This window comes from Myxine glutinosa, chromosome 10 (genome assembly GCF_964187855.1).
Source record: "Myxine glutinosa chromosome 10, kmMyxGlut1.1, whole genome shotgun sequence".
NCBI lineage: Eukaryota > Metazoa > Chordata > Myxini > Myxiniformes > Myxinidae > Myxine > Myxine glutinosa.
In genome coordinates this window covers 90,901,342-90,915,872 of record NC_136270.1, presented here as the reverse complement: position 1 = coordinate 90,915,872, position 14,531 = coordinate 90,901,342, and the positions used below count along the sequence as shown (strand labels likewise).

The following is a 14,531-nucleotide window of genomic DNA, read 5'->3' as shown; positions in this document are numbered from 1 at the left end:
ACGAAACAGTTTCAGGGGCTGCGAGGAAAATGTATTGGTGTGTGAGGAAATTGTGCAGCAGGTGGATTTCAGGGAGGATATGGAATGACAAAAATGACACACATGGGATTTCTAACTACACAATCGCAACACAGATCTATCGAACAATGCGGACTTTAGACAGTTAAACCAGGCAATATAACTATTGTTACGTTTGTGGGGTTAGATAATGACATACCATAGTGGAGACAGGGTTGTGTAGTATTAGCACAGACCGTGGACGTGTAGGAGGCATTTCAATGTACATAATCAGGTAAACTGTGAGCTTAAGGTTGTTTACGTGTCTTCACACAGGGAGGGGTAGGGGGAGTGGGGTGAATACATGCTAATTAGGTAGGGTTTAAGGATAATTTCCCCAGTGTGTGCTTCCCCCTGTGATCAATCCCCTACGTTTTTACGTTCACATGGCCGGCCATCAAAAATCAGCTCCATTAACCAACAACACCGACATGTTGTCGACGGAAATCCAGCATATTCATCATCGGGCTAAACCCGCCCCACCACGGCCGACTTAATCCAAACATTCCCGAAGAGACTAAACTCCGCCTCGAAAGGATCGTAACAGACAGTCCATGCTCCGAGCTTCATCATTGGTCATGGAGACATGGGATGATTTGATAGAGCTCGGTGATTGGCCAGGGGTGACATCAGAGCAAGCAGCTCGGGCTGATGGAGAAGAAGAATCTCTCTCTTTTTTGTCCTGGTTGCACTTATGACAGCCTCTTACGGTTGGACAGCCTCTTCGTGCCCGTGGTCGCTGGTGGAGCAAATTACGGAGCCTTTGTGCCACTTGGAATAAACGTGGAAGGAAGGGTGGTTGATCTGTGGTGCTCTTCGGGGAAGCTGTGGCCACACGGTGCTTTCTGGCGAGGAATGAGAGAGGACGTCTTGCTGCCGCTTGCTCGGGGCGCTCACCTGATTGACTGGCGCCATTGTTGACGTGTCGACGCTCGGTCCTTTCGCTGACCGACCGGACCCGTTCAACGACCACCAAGCATCCAAAAGTCCTTGTTGAGGCCAGAGCTGAGTGTCGGCCAACTAAGAACATTTATCTTTCTTTTATCGTTCTCCTTGTCAGTATTTGTGTCAGCGTGGGAGGGTCCCTCGTGTTAGATTTATAGTTTTACCTCGGCATTCATTTTTATTGTCTTACCTTTATTTCATTAAATTTCTCTTTGTGGCATTTTTCATTGTCGTATTGTTGATTTTCCTTGTCTCGTTTCTGTGTTTGTGGGTTCGAGGAATAAACCCAGTTTCTTTCATCTGTGCAGGTAAGCACCCTGGTTTCCTTCGCCCGCGCACGACGGACTGACTGCCAATTTTCAGCTGGACCACCTCAGGGTTAAAACTGTTCGGCTATCTGCCGCCCGTGATCTTAATCACCGGCGACACGACACTATGAAATAACTGCTTTAACTATGTGAGGATCTCTTTGGGACCCCTCAAAACCACAACAGTATGTACGAGTCCGGAAATGTTGATGTGCTAAGGTGATGACGTGATATCTGCCAAAAATGCGATCTGACCAAATTGAAGATGTGCAAGAGAATGAGCTTTGCAGAGGGGCCACCGGCCACTAACAAAAATGTGGGCCGAAGGCAAAATGTAGTAGTGCTCCACATATATATCAGTGACTCCAAACCAGTGACTTGCACTTGAGGTAGGCCACAAATTTTTCCACGTGGTGGTTGCTTCCACTGGTAGTTGGAAGCTACGAGCCAATAAAATCCTGTAGTGGCATCACTGGAGGGTTACACATCGTTGCATGCCCACTGTACATGCCAAAAGTTGCCACTATGAGATGAATGTTGGTGGTGTGGTCTTCAAGGAAACAGCGGCTGCGGTCTTGTTTATGACATTTCCCAATTGATTGTACGTAACAGTTCAGAAGCCGCGAGTAAAAAAAAACTTTTAAATTTCTGCAAATACTTCATCTTTCTTTTAAAAATGAAACATTTTGATAGTCATTTCCTTTAAAGTTGCAACAGCATTACGATAATTGTTACTTTCGCATCTGCTTTTTATTTTATTTCTGCTTTTTTTATTCTCAATGATTTTTTGCATCACTGTTAATGTCTTAATCTCCGCAGGACCCTAAGCCTTTACCATATCTGCAGCATAGTGACCCCTTCACCTTTGACATGCCGCTGTCTGTCGCAATCAAAGGTATCATATCGATCTGTCTGTCTGTTTGCCCGTTACATTCTTTTGTTTTCAAGTACAGGACAGTACAACGGTCAATCAGCGACATGGAAGTAGAAAGGAAAAAAATTAATGGGAGGGAATTGTTGAGTTGCAATGTTAAAGTTGTATAAGGGCTATGTTCAATAAATAATAAAAATTTGTGCTTTCAAACGTGGAGAAAAAAAATAGTTCAGTTATTGTCATTCATGGACTTTTATGTCAGGCCACAGACTTAATGATCAGCCCTTAAGTATTCCATTTTTGTGCAATAGGTTTTTAAAAGCATCTCATATTCTTTGAGAGAAGAAATTTGCTTATGTTTGCATTTACCAAATTTTTAAAACCTCAATGTAAGATGAAGAGTGGGTAAAGTATGCTTTTGTCATGACTCCACCAGGTGAAGGAATGGAAAGCCCCACTGTGGTTTGTCGAACTAACTTCAAGGTAGGGTTTATCTACACAATTCAGGTTTCTGCTTTCACACCAAACCTCATGATCACCAAATCTTATCATATGTTTTTTTACATTTTTTAACCTTTGTAGAAAATATAAAACCTTGAATGATCATATTTCTGATTGGGAGGCATAAAGGAAATCAGATATTTTGTTATTTCAGTGGCACAGATTTTTACGCAACTTGATTGTTTCCATTCCTTTCTCTCGCCCAGCACATGTACTGGACCATGAAGCAGCAGCTCGCTCACCACACTGTTTCTGGGTGCAACATCCGACCAGGAGACCTAATGGCTTCAGGCACTATCAGTGGCCCGGTCTGGCTCTTTACCTCCATACGCACCACTATGTATACAAGGCTTACCATACTGTTTCCTCGGCTAACACTTACTTAGCACGAACGTACAATCATTTACTGAACTTAAATATCACATCTCCAGATATGACAGGTAGGAAGAATGGAGGAGAAGGGTTTGTTACTTCCATTCTCTTCTGGGGGTATTGAGCACTCAAGACTGGTTGTGAACATTTTCACAGCTGCCATTGTACTCGTGATAGGTCACTAATCCAATGCTGGATATGTTGGCAAAGCAGCGCTTAATCAGGGCAGGAGTTCAACCATGGTACTGATCACAATGGCCAACTGTTTCAAAAGGTACCATTCTAGCCCACAGCTAAATAATAGGAGACAGGATAGCCAAATTGAAGTCCCTTTGAGAGGATGATATACTCACTGATGCAGCACCCTGCCTGCAAAATTAGGGCAACTCCAGGATGACATTTATTAGTCGAGTGAGGAATCGTAACCAGACTATGCAGCTCAAAAGCAAATGTGCTGCCCCTGAACGATCCTATAAGCCCATCGTTATGTGTCATTTTTATTCGTTGATCTGAGATTTTTACTCAGGCCCCTCTCCCCCCTTACCGTCCAACAATAGCTGTTGCAAACAGTTTGAAGACGGATAGCTTGTTGGAAAGTGCAATAAAATTTCTTGAAGCTTCTCACTAGAGATGAAGGAGATCAAGTTGTGTGCAACCATCGATATTCGTATCCTGGCATCTCACCTAACGGTGTTCAGCTTTAGCAATGGGGCAAAGGTCCTGAGGGCCCCCTGGTGGTAGTTGTGCTTGTGCACAAATTTGATTGGTAGTATTGGAGCATGTTGGATCTATGAATGCATCGGTGTTTACGTAACGTGTCGGATCAATTCCATACTTTACAAGTTGGATCAATGATTTGTTGTCATTGCTATTACCACTGGTTCATCTGCTTCTCGATTCTTAGATGGAAGCCTTCCTTCCAAAGTGTTCTAATGAGCATAGTGGATGTCCGTAACTGTGATGCCTTCATCAGCTGACATAACATTGACCCTGGGGTTACTTTTCATGGTGGGGAGCATGTATGTAAACACGCTTGGGTTTTCTCTGATGAATCTCACTATCTCACTGATATTTTGGGTCTCACTATCTGCCATGATCTTTCCTGGGAAAACCACATTTCCAAGCTCGCCTCCAAAGCCAGTCGCCGACTGGGCATCCTCCGTCGTGCGAAGTCCTTTCTTGGCACACCTGAGCTCCTCACCACATACAAGGCTTTCATCCGCAGCTCAATGGAATACTGCTCTCCCCTCTGGGCTGGTGCTCCTGCCTCACACCTAGCTCGGCTTCACGCTGTTGAAACCAAAGCTTTCAGAATCATTGGAATCTCCCGTGATGAAGCTGATTGTGAGGGCCTTTCACTTACTCACCGCAGGCAGGTAAGTGGTCTTTCTGTATTCTACCGACTCCTATCCGGCCTAGCTACCCCAGCTCTATCTATGCTCTGTCCCCCAAATATTCCTGCAGGTCGCACAAGATCTGCCAGTAACCCTCTCCTGGTGAAACTGCCAAAATCAAGACTCTCTGCTCACCTTCACTCTTTCAATCCTCTTTTCTCCCGCCTCTGGAACAAACTCCCTCACTCTCTTCAATCCCACTCCTCCCTCCAGATCTTTAAAACAGCTGTTCACCACCATCTCTTATCTTCCCCCATCCAAAACCTTGATCTCTTCTACTCCCGCTAATTTCACCCCAGATCCACTTTTTTGAAATACCGACTTCTTTCCTGGAAGTTCTAGCAGTGTCCATGTGTTTTATACCTTTCCCACCCCGCACCTATCCCCCCCCCCCCCCCGCCTTCCCATGCCTCCTCCCCCCTCCCCCCAAGCCCTCTCCCTCCCTCAGATCTCCCGATGTCCCTGTTCTCTGCTGTTGTATTTGTGTGCTTCCTTCTCTCCCCATCTTGTCTCCCACTTCCTTTATTGTATGTTTTTTTGTTTTTTTTGTTTTTTTTGTGTTTGATGTTAGCTCTTTCACGAGTCTCGATCTTGAATACAAAAAAAAAAAATCGGATGGGTGAAGCAACACCTCTCACTCCGATAACACAAAGCCATGCACGCGGTTGTGTTGCACACGTACCATGTGGAATGGCCCTGCTTGGTAAAATTCCAACATGGTCATTATTAATGATCACAAGCACCTTTATTGATCCTTTTTGGCTTTTTCAGATATAGAGAAGATTCCTCCTTCACTTGCATGTTCAAATTGTTTTGATTCTGACTAATAGTTGAGAGGAAGTGTTTTATACAATGTAAGAAAACACAGCCATGTTCCCTGTGCTGAGATTACTTCAAAAGTATGCAGTTGTGCTATGCTATGTGTTTGCATTTTTTTTTTTTTTTTTTTTTTTTAATACTGAATCGAGGCTCGTGAAAGAGCTGACAACCACGAGGGAAAGACAGCACAGGGAGAAACATTCATTAAAACACATTCAACAAAAAGACATCCAGGAACACAGTACAGGGGACCGTGAGGGAAAGACAGTACGGGGGGACCGTGAGGTAAAGACAGCACAGGGAGAAACATTCATTAAAACACATTCAACAAAAAGACATCCAGGAACACAATACAGGGGGACCACGAGGGAAAGACAGCACAGGGAGAAACATTCATTAAAACACATTCAACAAAAAGACATCCAGGAACACAGTACAGGGGACCGTGAGGGAAAGACAGTACGGGGGACCGTGAGGGAAAGACAGTACAGGGGGACCACGAGGGAAAGACAGTACAGGGGGACCGCGAGGGAAAGACAGTACAGGGGGACCGCGAGGGAAAGACATTACAGGGGGCCCGTGAGGGAAAGACAGTACAGGGGGGCCGCGATGGAAAGACAGCACTGGGGGACCGCGAGGGAAAGACAGTACAGGGGGAAACATTCATTAAAACACATTCAACAAAAAACATCCAGGAACACAGCACAGGGGGACCGCGAGGGAAAGACAGCACTGGGGGGCCACGAGGGAAAGACAGTACAGGGGGGCCGCGATGGAAAGACAGCACTGGGGGATCGCGAGGGAAAGACAGTACAGGGGGACCACGAGGGAAAGACAGCACTGGGGGGCCACGAGGGAAAGACAGTACAGGGGGGCCGCGATGGAAAGACAGCACTGGGGGATCGCGAGGGAAAGACAGTACAGGGGGAAACATTCATTAAAACACATTCAACATTCAATGTTTATCGATGTTATTAAGATCATTGATCTTTGCTCTCATCATACTATCAAGGGAGAATGATAAAACAACGTCCAACAACAACTGTGGAAGCATCAAAAGCACACTGAAGTCGAGCAACAAAAACGTCATTTCTGATTCGGCCTCGTTGCTGATGCCAAGACAACTTCAATAAACTTGAACCTTTGACTATTCAGCATTGATGTTAAAAAGAGAAAATATAAATAAAAAATAGGTACCATTCTAGTAATACTCACCTCAACCACTACAATAATTCCACGAGGATAGGATTAAAAACAATTTATCTAGTTATCTAGTTCCATTAAGTTGTGTCCGTCCAACTTCTGGTGACATTCATGATCAGATTTCTCTAAACTTCCCTGTCCTGCAATGCTTCCTGAAACTCTGGCACAGACAGTTTGGTTGCTTCCTTTACCCCATCCATCCAGCACTTACAAGGTCTGCCTCTTCCTCTTCTTCCTTCAACCACACCCAGAATGTTTGACTTCTCCAGACTTTCCTCTCTGCAAGTATGGTGTGTCCGAAGTATGACAGTTTCCGTTTAATTAGCATCGACCCTTCTCATGCATTTGGTGGTCCAATTTCAAGCACGGGATTTGTTTGTTCTTGCTGCAGTCCATGGATTTTTTACCATTCGTTTCCAACACCACATTTCAAAACTGTCAATATTCTTTGTTTCTTTCTTTTTTCACTGTCCAGTGTCCATTACTCACATCCATACATTGCAACTGGAAATACCAGAGCATTTGCCAGCCTCCTCTTGGTTTGTTTTGTCACGTCTTTGTTTTTCTAGATCCTTATCAATCCTGATATTTTTCAGATGTTTTGAGAAACAATTTATCCATTTTTTTTTTACAGTGTCAATTTTTACAGTTACTTCATTGAGTACCAGTTCACTGGTAATTCCCTGTTTGTCGTTAAAGGCGGCAAAACGGGTTGGCGTCAGGAAGGGCATCCGGCCGTAAAACATTGCTTCAAAAAGGGGACCAAAAAACAACAACAACCACGGTTCCCGAAAAAGGCCAACCCCCGCTTTGCGGGGAAAAATGGCCTCTAAAGGTGGTTTTTTTTTTTTTTAAGTGTCAAGATATCAGATCGGTGGTCTCTCTGTCTTCTTCTGCTTCATTTCTGGTCTTGCACCCTATTCCCCTTAATGTAGAACCACTGCTCACCTCCACTCATTTATTCCTCTCCTTTCCCACCTGTGGAACCACCTTTCATACTATCTTCAATCCAATTATTCTTTCCCAGTCTTCAAGCAACTGTTCACCACCATCTCGGGTGGTGAACCATCAAAACCCCCCATCCAAAGCCATAACCCTTTCTACACCCGTTAATCCACCCCCACCCATCCCGAAATTTTGCTTCTGCATCCATCTTGTCCACGTTTGTTCTCCCCCAACCCTCATCGTTAGCTTCATCACTTGTTTGTCGGTCTCCGTCTACTCTCTCCCTCTGCCTTGCAATTGGCATTTCCCCTTTCTCCTGTTGTTCCTTGTGTTATGTTGTGTCCTGATCTGTTCCGTTTCCTGGCTCTTCCACGAGAAGAGACCATATATTAAAAATAAATAAATAAAAAGGCTCGTGGAAGAGCTAGAACACAGAATGGATCAGGACATAACCAAACTAAAATAATAGCAGAAAATAAGAGGATAGGGGAGGGGGAACACACCAACAGAAAGGTTGAGGGACAACATGGAGGGAGACTTGGATAAATAAGGAATGTGGGGAAGAATGAGAACAAAGGACACAGGGGATGAAACAGATAGATACGTGGCCTATTCTGTAGTCAGGACAGTTAAGGCATACTTTGGCAAAATATAGCTAGGGTTATTTTATCTTCACAATGATTGATTGTTGATCAGATAGCTGATTTAATGCCGCGTCAAACAATGGCATACAATGTAGCGCTGCCACCACATATCCTGCTTCAATCATGGGCTTTTTGCTACCAACTGAGTCAACAAATGGCTTCAAAACATTTATATTCAACAATACTGGTGTTGGTTTAGCGGTTAGGGTGCCGGCTTGGGATCCTAGGATCCTGGGTTAGAATCCCGGTCGATCGCTGAATGAACACCAGGGGGGTTGACTCAGCCTGTCATCCTTCCGAGGTCGGCAAATTGAGCACCAGGTCACTGGTAATTCCCTGTGTGTCGCAAGAGGCGACTAACAGGGTTGGCGGCAGGAAGGGCATCCGGCCTTAAAACATTGCTCCAAAAAAAGGGGGACCACGGTGCCCAAGAAAAGGCCAACCCCCGCTCTGCGGGGGAAAATGGCCTCTGAAGTTGGTTCTTCTTCTGCTTCTTCCTCTTCTATACTGTACTTACATACTTCGAATATGTTCCACTTATCACTTTCCCGACTGATCTCAACAGGAACCTGAAAGCTACGGATCCTTGTTGGAACTGTCCTGGCGTGGGTCGAAGCCACTGACCCTTGGGGGTGGACACACACGCACTTTCCTTCGTGACGGGGACGAGGTCATCCTCTCTGGTAAACCGACATAGCCAGTCACTAATTTGATACACTTTACCTCACTTACCCTATATTGACTTTCCGATGAAGTGGCATCATGATAATTATTCTTTCCTTGACTCGATCTTTTCAGGTCACTGCCAAGGTGACGGCTATCGTGTGGGTTTTGGTACCTGTGAGGGAAAGATTCTGCCAGCACGAGGAAGCTAATGGAGTCGCTTTATGTCATCACAATGATTCTTGACACAGGAGGCTTTTCGACAGGAGGCTTTTGGGACGTCACTATAAAACAAGGAAGTCACACTAATTCTCTGATGTTAGAGTTGCTAATAACAAATATATGAAGCAGCCTTATGTAAATGATCCACTAATAAATGTAGCGCTTACTTTTGCCTCCTTAGTCATTGTTAAGGTATTCTTAGAAAATCAAAATTGCACTTACGTAAAATGTCGGCAAACCCTATGATAGGCCATGGCCTTTTCATAGTCGAATGCTTCTCTGTCGGGCCTTTGGCCAACAGGGCATGAGAGAAAATAATTACCGTACAGACAATTGGTCTGAGGTAATTCCATTGCTTTTCCTGCTCATAGGCTGCATGGATTTTCCCATTGGCCATAGTACGTGTCGCGATCCACAGTCAGGTGCTGGAAATAACACTGGTGACCGCCATTAGGCACGTATCTATTCTATTCACTACATGCAGTTTGGATCGACAAATAAGCTGTTCTGTTGCTTTAGGTTGCTTGCATATTGCTTGTACTTGTCCTCCAATAAGTAATGGAAATGATGTAGTTGGGAAGCACCTTTTGTTTGCCAGGCCATAGCGAGATGATGCCATATTAATTCTCGTATCTTTGAAGTTAGCATTCCTTTACAGACAACTTATCCTATTATTCCCTATGGGATCGTTGGAGTGTAGAGAGGAAGCTGGAATGCTGGCTTCATCATCGAGGATTCAAGGTTCTCCGACATGGAGTGGTGCAGGTGTAATGCTACTGCTAACATGGAAATGAGGCTTGACCAGAACACCAGTTCAGACAAAGGAATGGGTCGGGCCCTGCTGTTGGTGGTCTCCTCTCTCTTTCCGCTGTTCCTTTTGTTCTGTTGCGACCTGATCTGTTCTGTGTTCCTGCTCTTCCATGAGCCTTGATTTTGTATAAAACAAGAAAGAAGATATCGAAATAAAGGAAAGGGGTTATTTTCATAGGAAAGGCACAGCAATGTTGAGAGACATTCAAGATCCACACTTAGAGTAGTGAGGTTTGAGAGGGAAGAGAAAGGCCTCTGGCTCAATTTTGCTTATTGTTTTGATTTCTCTATTTATTTGGGTACTTGAGGGTGTGTAGAATACGGAAATGGATGCTGTTCAATTTACAAATTCTGTTTTGGTACCTTGACTAGGCATTTCATGTAATTTAACTGATGACCTGATATAGGGAATGCCTTATAACTTCTGAACCTAATGGACATAGAAGGATGAATTTGGTGTCTAAATGTAGGTTGGGTTCATGATAACTCTTGTATAGATATAATGAACTCTCTATGTGAGGCACCAGCGTTCCAACATCGGTGTTCCACAAAGGACATCCAAGAAGACCAGACCTTTTGCTCCCTACACTTCATGCAATAATTTGTAATTTGTTCAAGGAATCTGTGATAACTTCTCTACTCTTCAGGAAAGATACTGCGAGACCTTTTAACGTAGACGGATCTGTAACATCCATCCGATGGACAACGAACGCGGTGATATCTCACCCTGCCTGCTAAACACCAGGATGGCACTTAATACCTGGGTGGGGCATTCAAACCCAGGCTGGACAGCTCAGAAGCGACTGTGCGCAGTTCTTGGTCTAGGCTATGCAGCCATCCATTTGTGGGTACAGAAATTGCTTTCAATGAAGTCAGACTGAGACAGATATGTTGTATCTTATGAAATATTGGTTCACGAGTTATCAAGTGACCACTATATTCGTCATGTGTGTGCATCTGTCTGTGTGTGTGTGTCTGTGTGTCTGTCTGTCCGCAGCATAACTACCGGATGATATCATCCGAGCCTGATGAAACTTGGGTGGGAGGTCGATATCATGATCTAGTTGTGTCCTGCCTAGAGTGGGCGTATTGCGCCCATTGTGGGCGGAGCCACGCCCGAAAAAGATGTCTTTTGAGGGGGTAATTGAGTTCAAGCTTCATCTTCTCCGAGGGGTTTGTTGGAATCTGACAGGGGTTTCGATATTTGGTTAGGCCAATGTCATGTGTCTAGCCTCACGGAGCTCGATTTTTCATTTTTTTTTTTTTCATTTCATTTTTCACCGAATTTTCGATATTGTGTAGCTAACTAACCTCATAACTGATTATACATTATTTTCTATCTCATTTCAAGGTCAGTAACCTTCGTTTTGACATTTCCGGGCCTGGCCTGTGCGGGCCTGTTTCGGTTATAGTCCGTCCTTTGTCATTGAATACCGCTCGCTCGTGAACCATCGTCGTCTCCTGACTTGTCAAAATATATTATCAAAAAGTTATTACCAAAATTCCCAAAAAATCAAAATCAAAATAATATCATAAATCCCCCAAAAAATTAATTATCAATCAATTCATTAATTATCAATTAAAATCCATTATAAATTGGGTGCTGTCTTGCTTTTCACCCTTTAATCCTGCGGATACGTCCCACTTGGTCCCACTCGTCCTTGGCTGGATAAAGGATGATAAAGCTCTCCAGGCTTCACGGCCAGGCCACTTCCCAAATGCATGTCGATCAGCCTGATACGGGACGCCACGTGTTCAATGTGCTTATTTCTGCTTTGGAAGAATTAGGCTTGCAGAGTGGACTTAACACCAAAACAATAAGTTATGTTAATTAAATAGGCTTGATACAGCTCCATGTACCTCACTCAAAGGTGAAAAAGGTTGTTAATTCCAGATAAACAGAAATTACAATTCATTTACTAGATCCCGAAAATGCACAATTTCCCTCTCTCTCTCTCTCTCTCTCTCTCTCTCTCTCTCTCTCTCTCTCTCTCTCTCTCTCTATCTCTCTCTATCTCTCTCTATCTCTCTCTATCTCTCTCTCTCCGGCCCTGACTTCATGAAGGCAGGGGTACACCATCCTGGATGTGGGGGATCTCTGCGTCGCTCCTGAGAGATCGATCAGCTGTGTCCGTGTCGCGGGCTTGTTCGAGAGAACTGTCTGGGGAATATATACAACAACTAGATGGTATTTATAGAATACTTACCCTGCGCAGTCAACTTGTTGCGAGCCAATTCTTCTGTTTTTGAACAATTTTTTGGGATCCAATATGGCTGCCAGACCACGTGAGCGATGACATCATAAATTTTTATTCTCTAAATAATTATTGCATATATCACGCTGAATACATTTCAAACTGATCAGACTAAGCGTTGTCCCTGTCGAATTATGACGTCATAATTATGGCACCAATGACGTCATCGTTGACAACACCTATTCCCCATATGAAGTTCTTTACAATGAGCCATGTTTTACTTTTTTCCATGCAGCAGTTTTGGAGATATCGAGGTGCAACATTTTTCGGTTTTTCCAAGATGGCGCCTGTACCACATGACCTATGACGTCATGATTATCATTAAAATATTATACAGGAGGCGTTCCTATGGTGAAAATTTCGTGCCTATCAGACCAACAGTTGCTGAAAAAAAAAATTCACAATGATTGGATAAGTGTTGTACTTGTTGAATTATGACGTCATAACAAAGGCACCGTGACATCATCATTAACATATATTATTCCCCAAGGGCAGTACTTGAGAATGAGTCATGTTTTAATTTTTTCCATGGAGCGGTTTCGGAGATATGGAGGTGCAACTTTTTTCGATTTTTTCCAAGATGGCGTCTGCACCACGTAACCTATGACGTTCTAATTATCATTAAAAAATTATACAGGAGTCGCACATATTCTGAAAATTTAGTGTCCATGAGACTAACCGTTGCAGAGGAATTTTTGTTTTATTCATACTGATCAGATCAAGCATTGTACTTGTCGAATTATGACGTCATAATGAAAGCACCGATGACATCACCATCAACATATCTTATTCCCCATGGTGAGTACTTTATAATGAGCCACGTTTCAATTTTTTCCATTGAGTGGTTTAGGAAATATCGAGGTGTAATGTTTTTCCAAGATGGCGTCCGTACCACGTGACCTATGACATCATAATTATGAAGTAAAAAAAATTATACAGGCAGAGGCGCTCCTATGGTAAAATTTAGTGTCAATCGGACCAACGGTTGCCGAGAAAAAGAATTTTTAAAATGCAGACACGTACGGCACACGGCAGGCACACGTATGCAATGAATGCTTAACCTCGGATTTCGCTTCGCAAGCACAGGGTAACAACCGATGGACCCACAGCTAAGGTTGTGGACCCACTGGTGGGAGCGGTTCTGAGCTCCAAGACTTGAAACGGAGATGAAGAACGGAGCTCAACCTGATCCAGGCAGTGGGGAAATCGATGAGGAGCTTACAAGTTCGTGGTGATTCGTGTGCAGTCTGAGGGTGTTTGGCTGCATCATTTTCTGGGGACGTGGCTGTGCCGCTGTTGCAGCGCCACCCCTATCCCCCCCATTACCAGTAAGCTGGGGCTCATTTTGCCGACCTCGGAAGCATGACCGGTTGAGTCAACCCACGTGGTGTTAATTCAACGAAACGACAGGAGCTTGAACCCTGAGACCTCAAGATCTCAAGGCAGTCACGTTAACCGTTAAGCCAACACCAGGCTTTGTTTACAAGGTAATACGGTTCTTACGTGAGGTATAATATAACTATTAAAATAAAATTAAATATTGGGTCTTGTGGACATAGTGCCATTTATAACATCAAATGATCATTTAAATGCTTTAGGAATGGCCATTATCGTTCAATAAATGATGTAATTTGTCGATTTATTATCATTGTAAATTTATTACAATCTATATAATAATAGCGTAAGGACTCGACTTTGTTATCCCTTTTATCTATATAATTTAGGAGTTGCCGAAGACGAGAAGAAGAGGCCATTTCGTTGGGTACAAAGCTTGTTTATTGTACAGAAATCTCCTGCAACTGTTCGCGAACGGAAGTCGTAACGGCTTATATAAAACCAAACACCCTCTTCGGAGGGCGTGGCTCCAACAGCCGCGGGTGCGTCACGACCACACAACCAAAAGCCCGTGCACGTGAATTAGACCAAACATATGGTATTGGTAACCGTCACATGCGGATAAGTTAACCGCGACATGTGAATAAGGTAACCGCTACAATAATAATAGCGTAAGGACTCGACTTTGTTATCCCTTTTACGCCGCACCCAGTGACCCGATGCCCACGGCACTAATGGATTTACGATCTACGAACCGCGCTCTTTGTTTATCACGTACAGCCATACTCGAAAAATCTGAATTAGCCGACGTTGGGGCCCAAAAGCATCCGATTAACTGCCGATACGACGCCATCGTATAGGCGTCTGCTGGGCGTAGGCGAAGCAAGCCGTCCGCTGATTGGACAGGCGAAGGCGAAAGCAAGCCGTCCACTGAGTGGACAATCCAGTATCCAGAGCATGCATTTGTGCCGGTGTCGGCGATCGTTCATATACGCACTCTTCATTCTCATCTTTCTTCCTAACTCTTACTCGGACAAGCAAATCCCCTATGCCATCCATAATGGTACACTCTATCCATACACCACATCTTCCCTTCCGTGGATGTTCCACGGGTTTCGGCTAGTTGATTATAATTGTAGAAAAACCTTGCCTGGATGTCTGCACTCGCGGGTGTGTAAACTGTT

General features: G+C 44.1%; 2 protein-coding genes across 4 annotated transcripts in view; both read left to right on the top strand.

Moving 5' to 3' along the window:
• The window catches only part of FAH (fumarylacetoacetate hydrolase), a 32,576-nt gene extending 23,463 nt beyond the window's left edge, over positions 1 to 9,113 (top strand). Inside the window, exons 9-13 of the mRNA XM_068126503.2 lie at positions 2,130 to 2,205; positions 2,621 to 2,667; positions 2,892 to 2,993; positions 8,628 to 8,745; positions 8,861 to 9,113. Of these exons, the coding sequence (XP_067982604.1) occupies positions 2,130 to 2,205; positions 2,621 to 2,667; positions 2,892 to 2,993; positions 8,628 to 8,745; positions 8,861 to 8,937 (420 nt within the window). The 3' untranslated portion in view covers positions 8,938 to 9,113. The remainder of the gene's footprint in view (positions 1 to 2,129; positions 2,206 to 2,620; positions 2,668 to 2,891; positions 2,994 to 8,627; positions 8,746 to 8,860) is intronic.
• Positions 9,114 to 9,304: 191 nt separating this feature from the next.
• The window catches only part of LOC137433975 (aryl hydrocarbon receptor nuclear translocator 2), a 103,943-nt gene continuing 98,716 nt past the window's right edge, over positions 9,305 to 14,531 (top strand). For all 3 annotated transcript variants that reach the window (XM_068126512.2, XM_068126513.2, XM_068126511.2), the window contains exon 1: positions 9,305 to 9,369. In XM_068126512.2, coding sequence (XP_067982613.1) covers positions 9,324 to 9,369 — 46 coding nt within the window. In that variant the 5' untranslated portion in view covers positions 9,305 to 9,323. The remainder of the gene's footprint in view (positions 9,370 to 14,531) is intronic.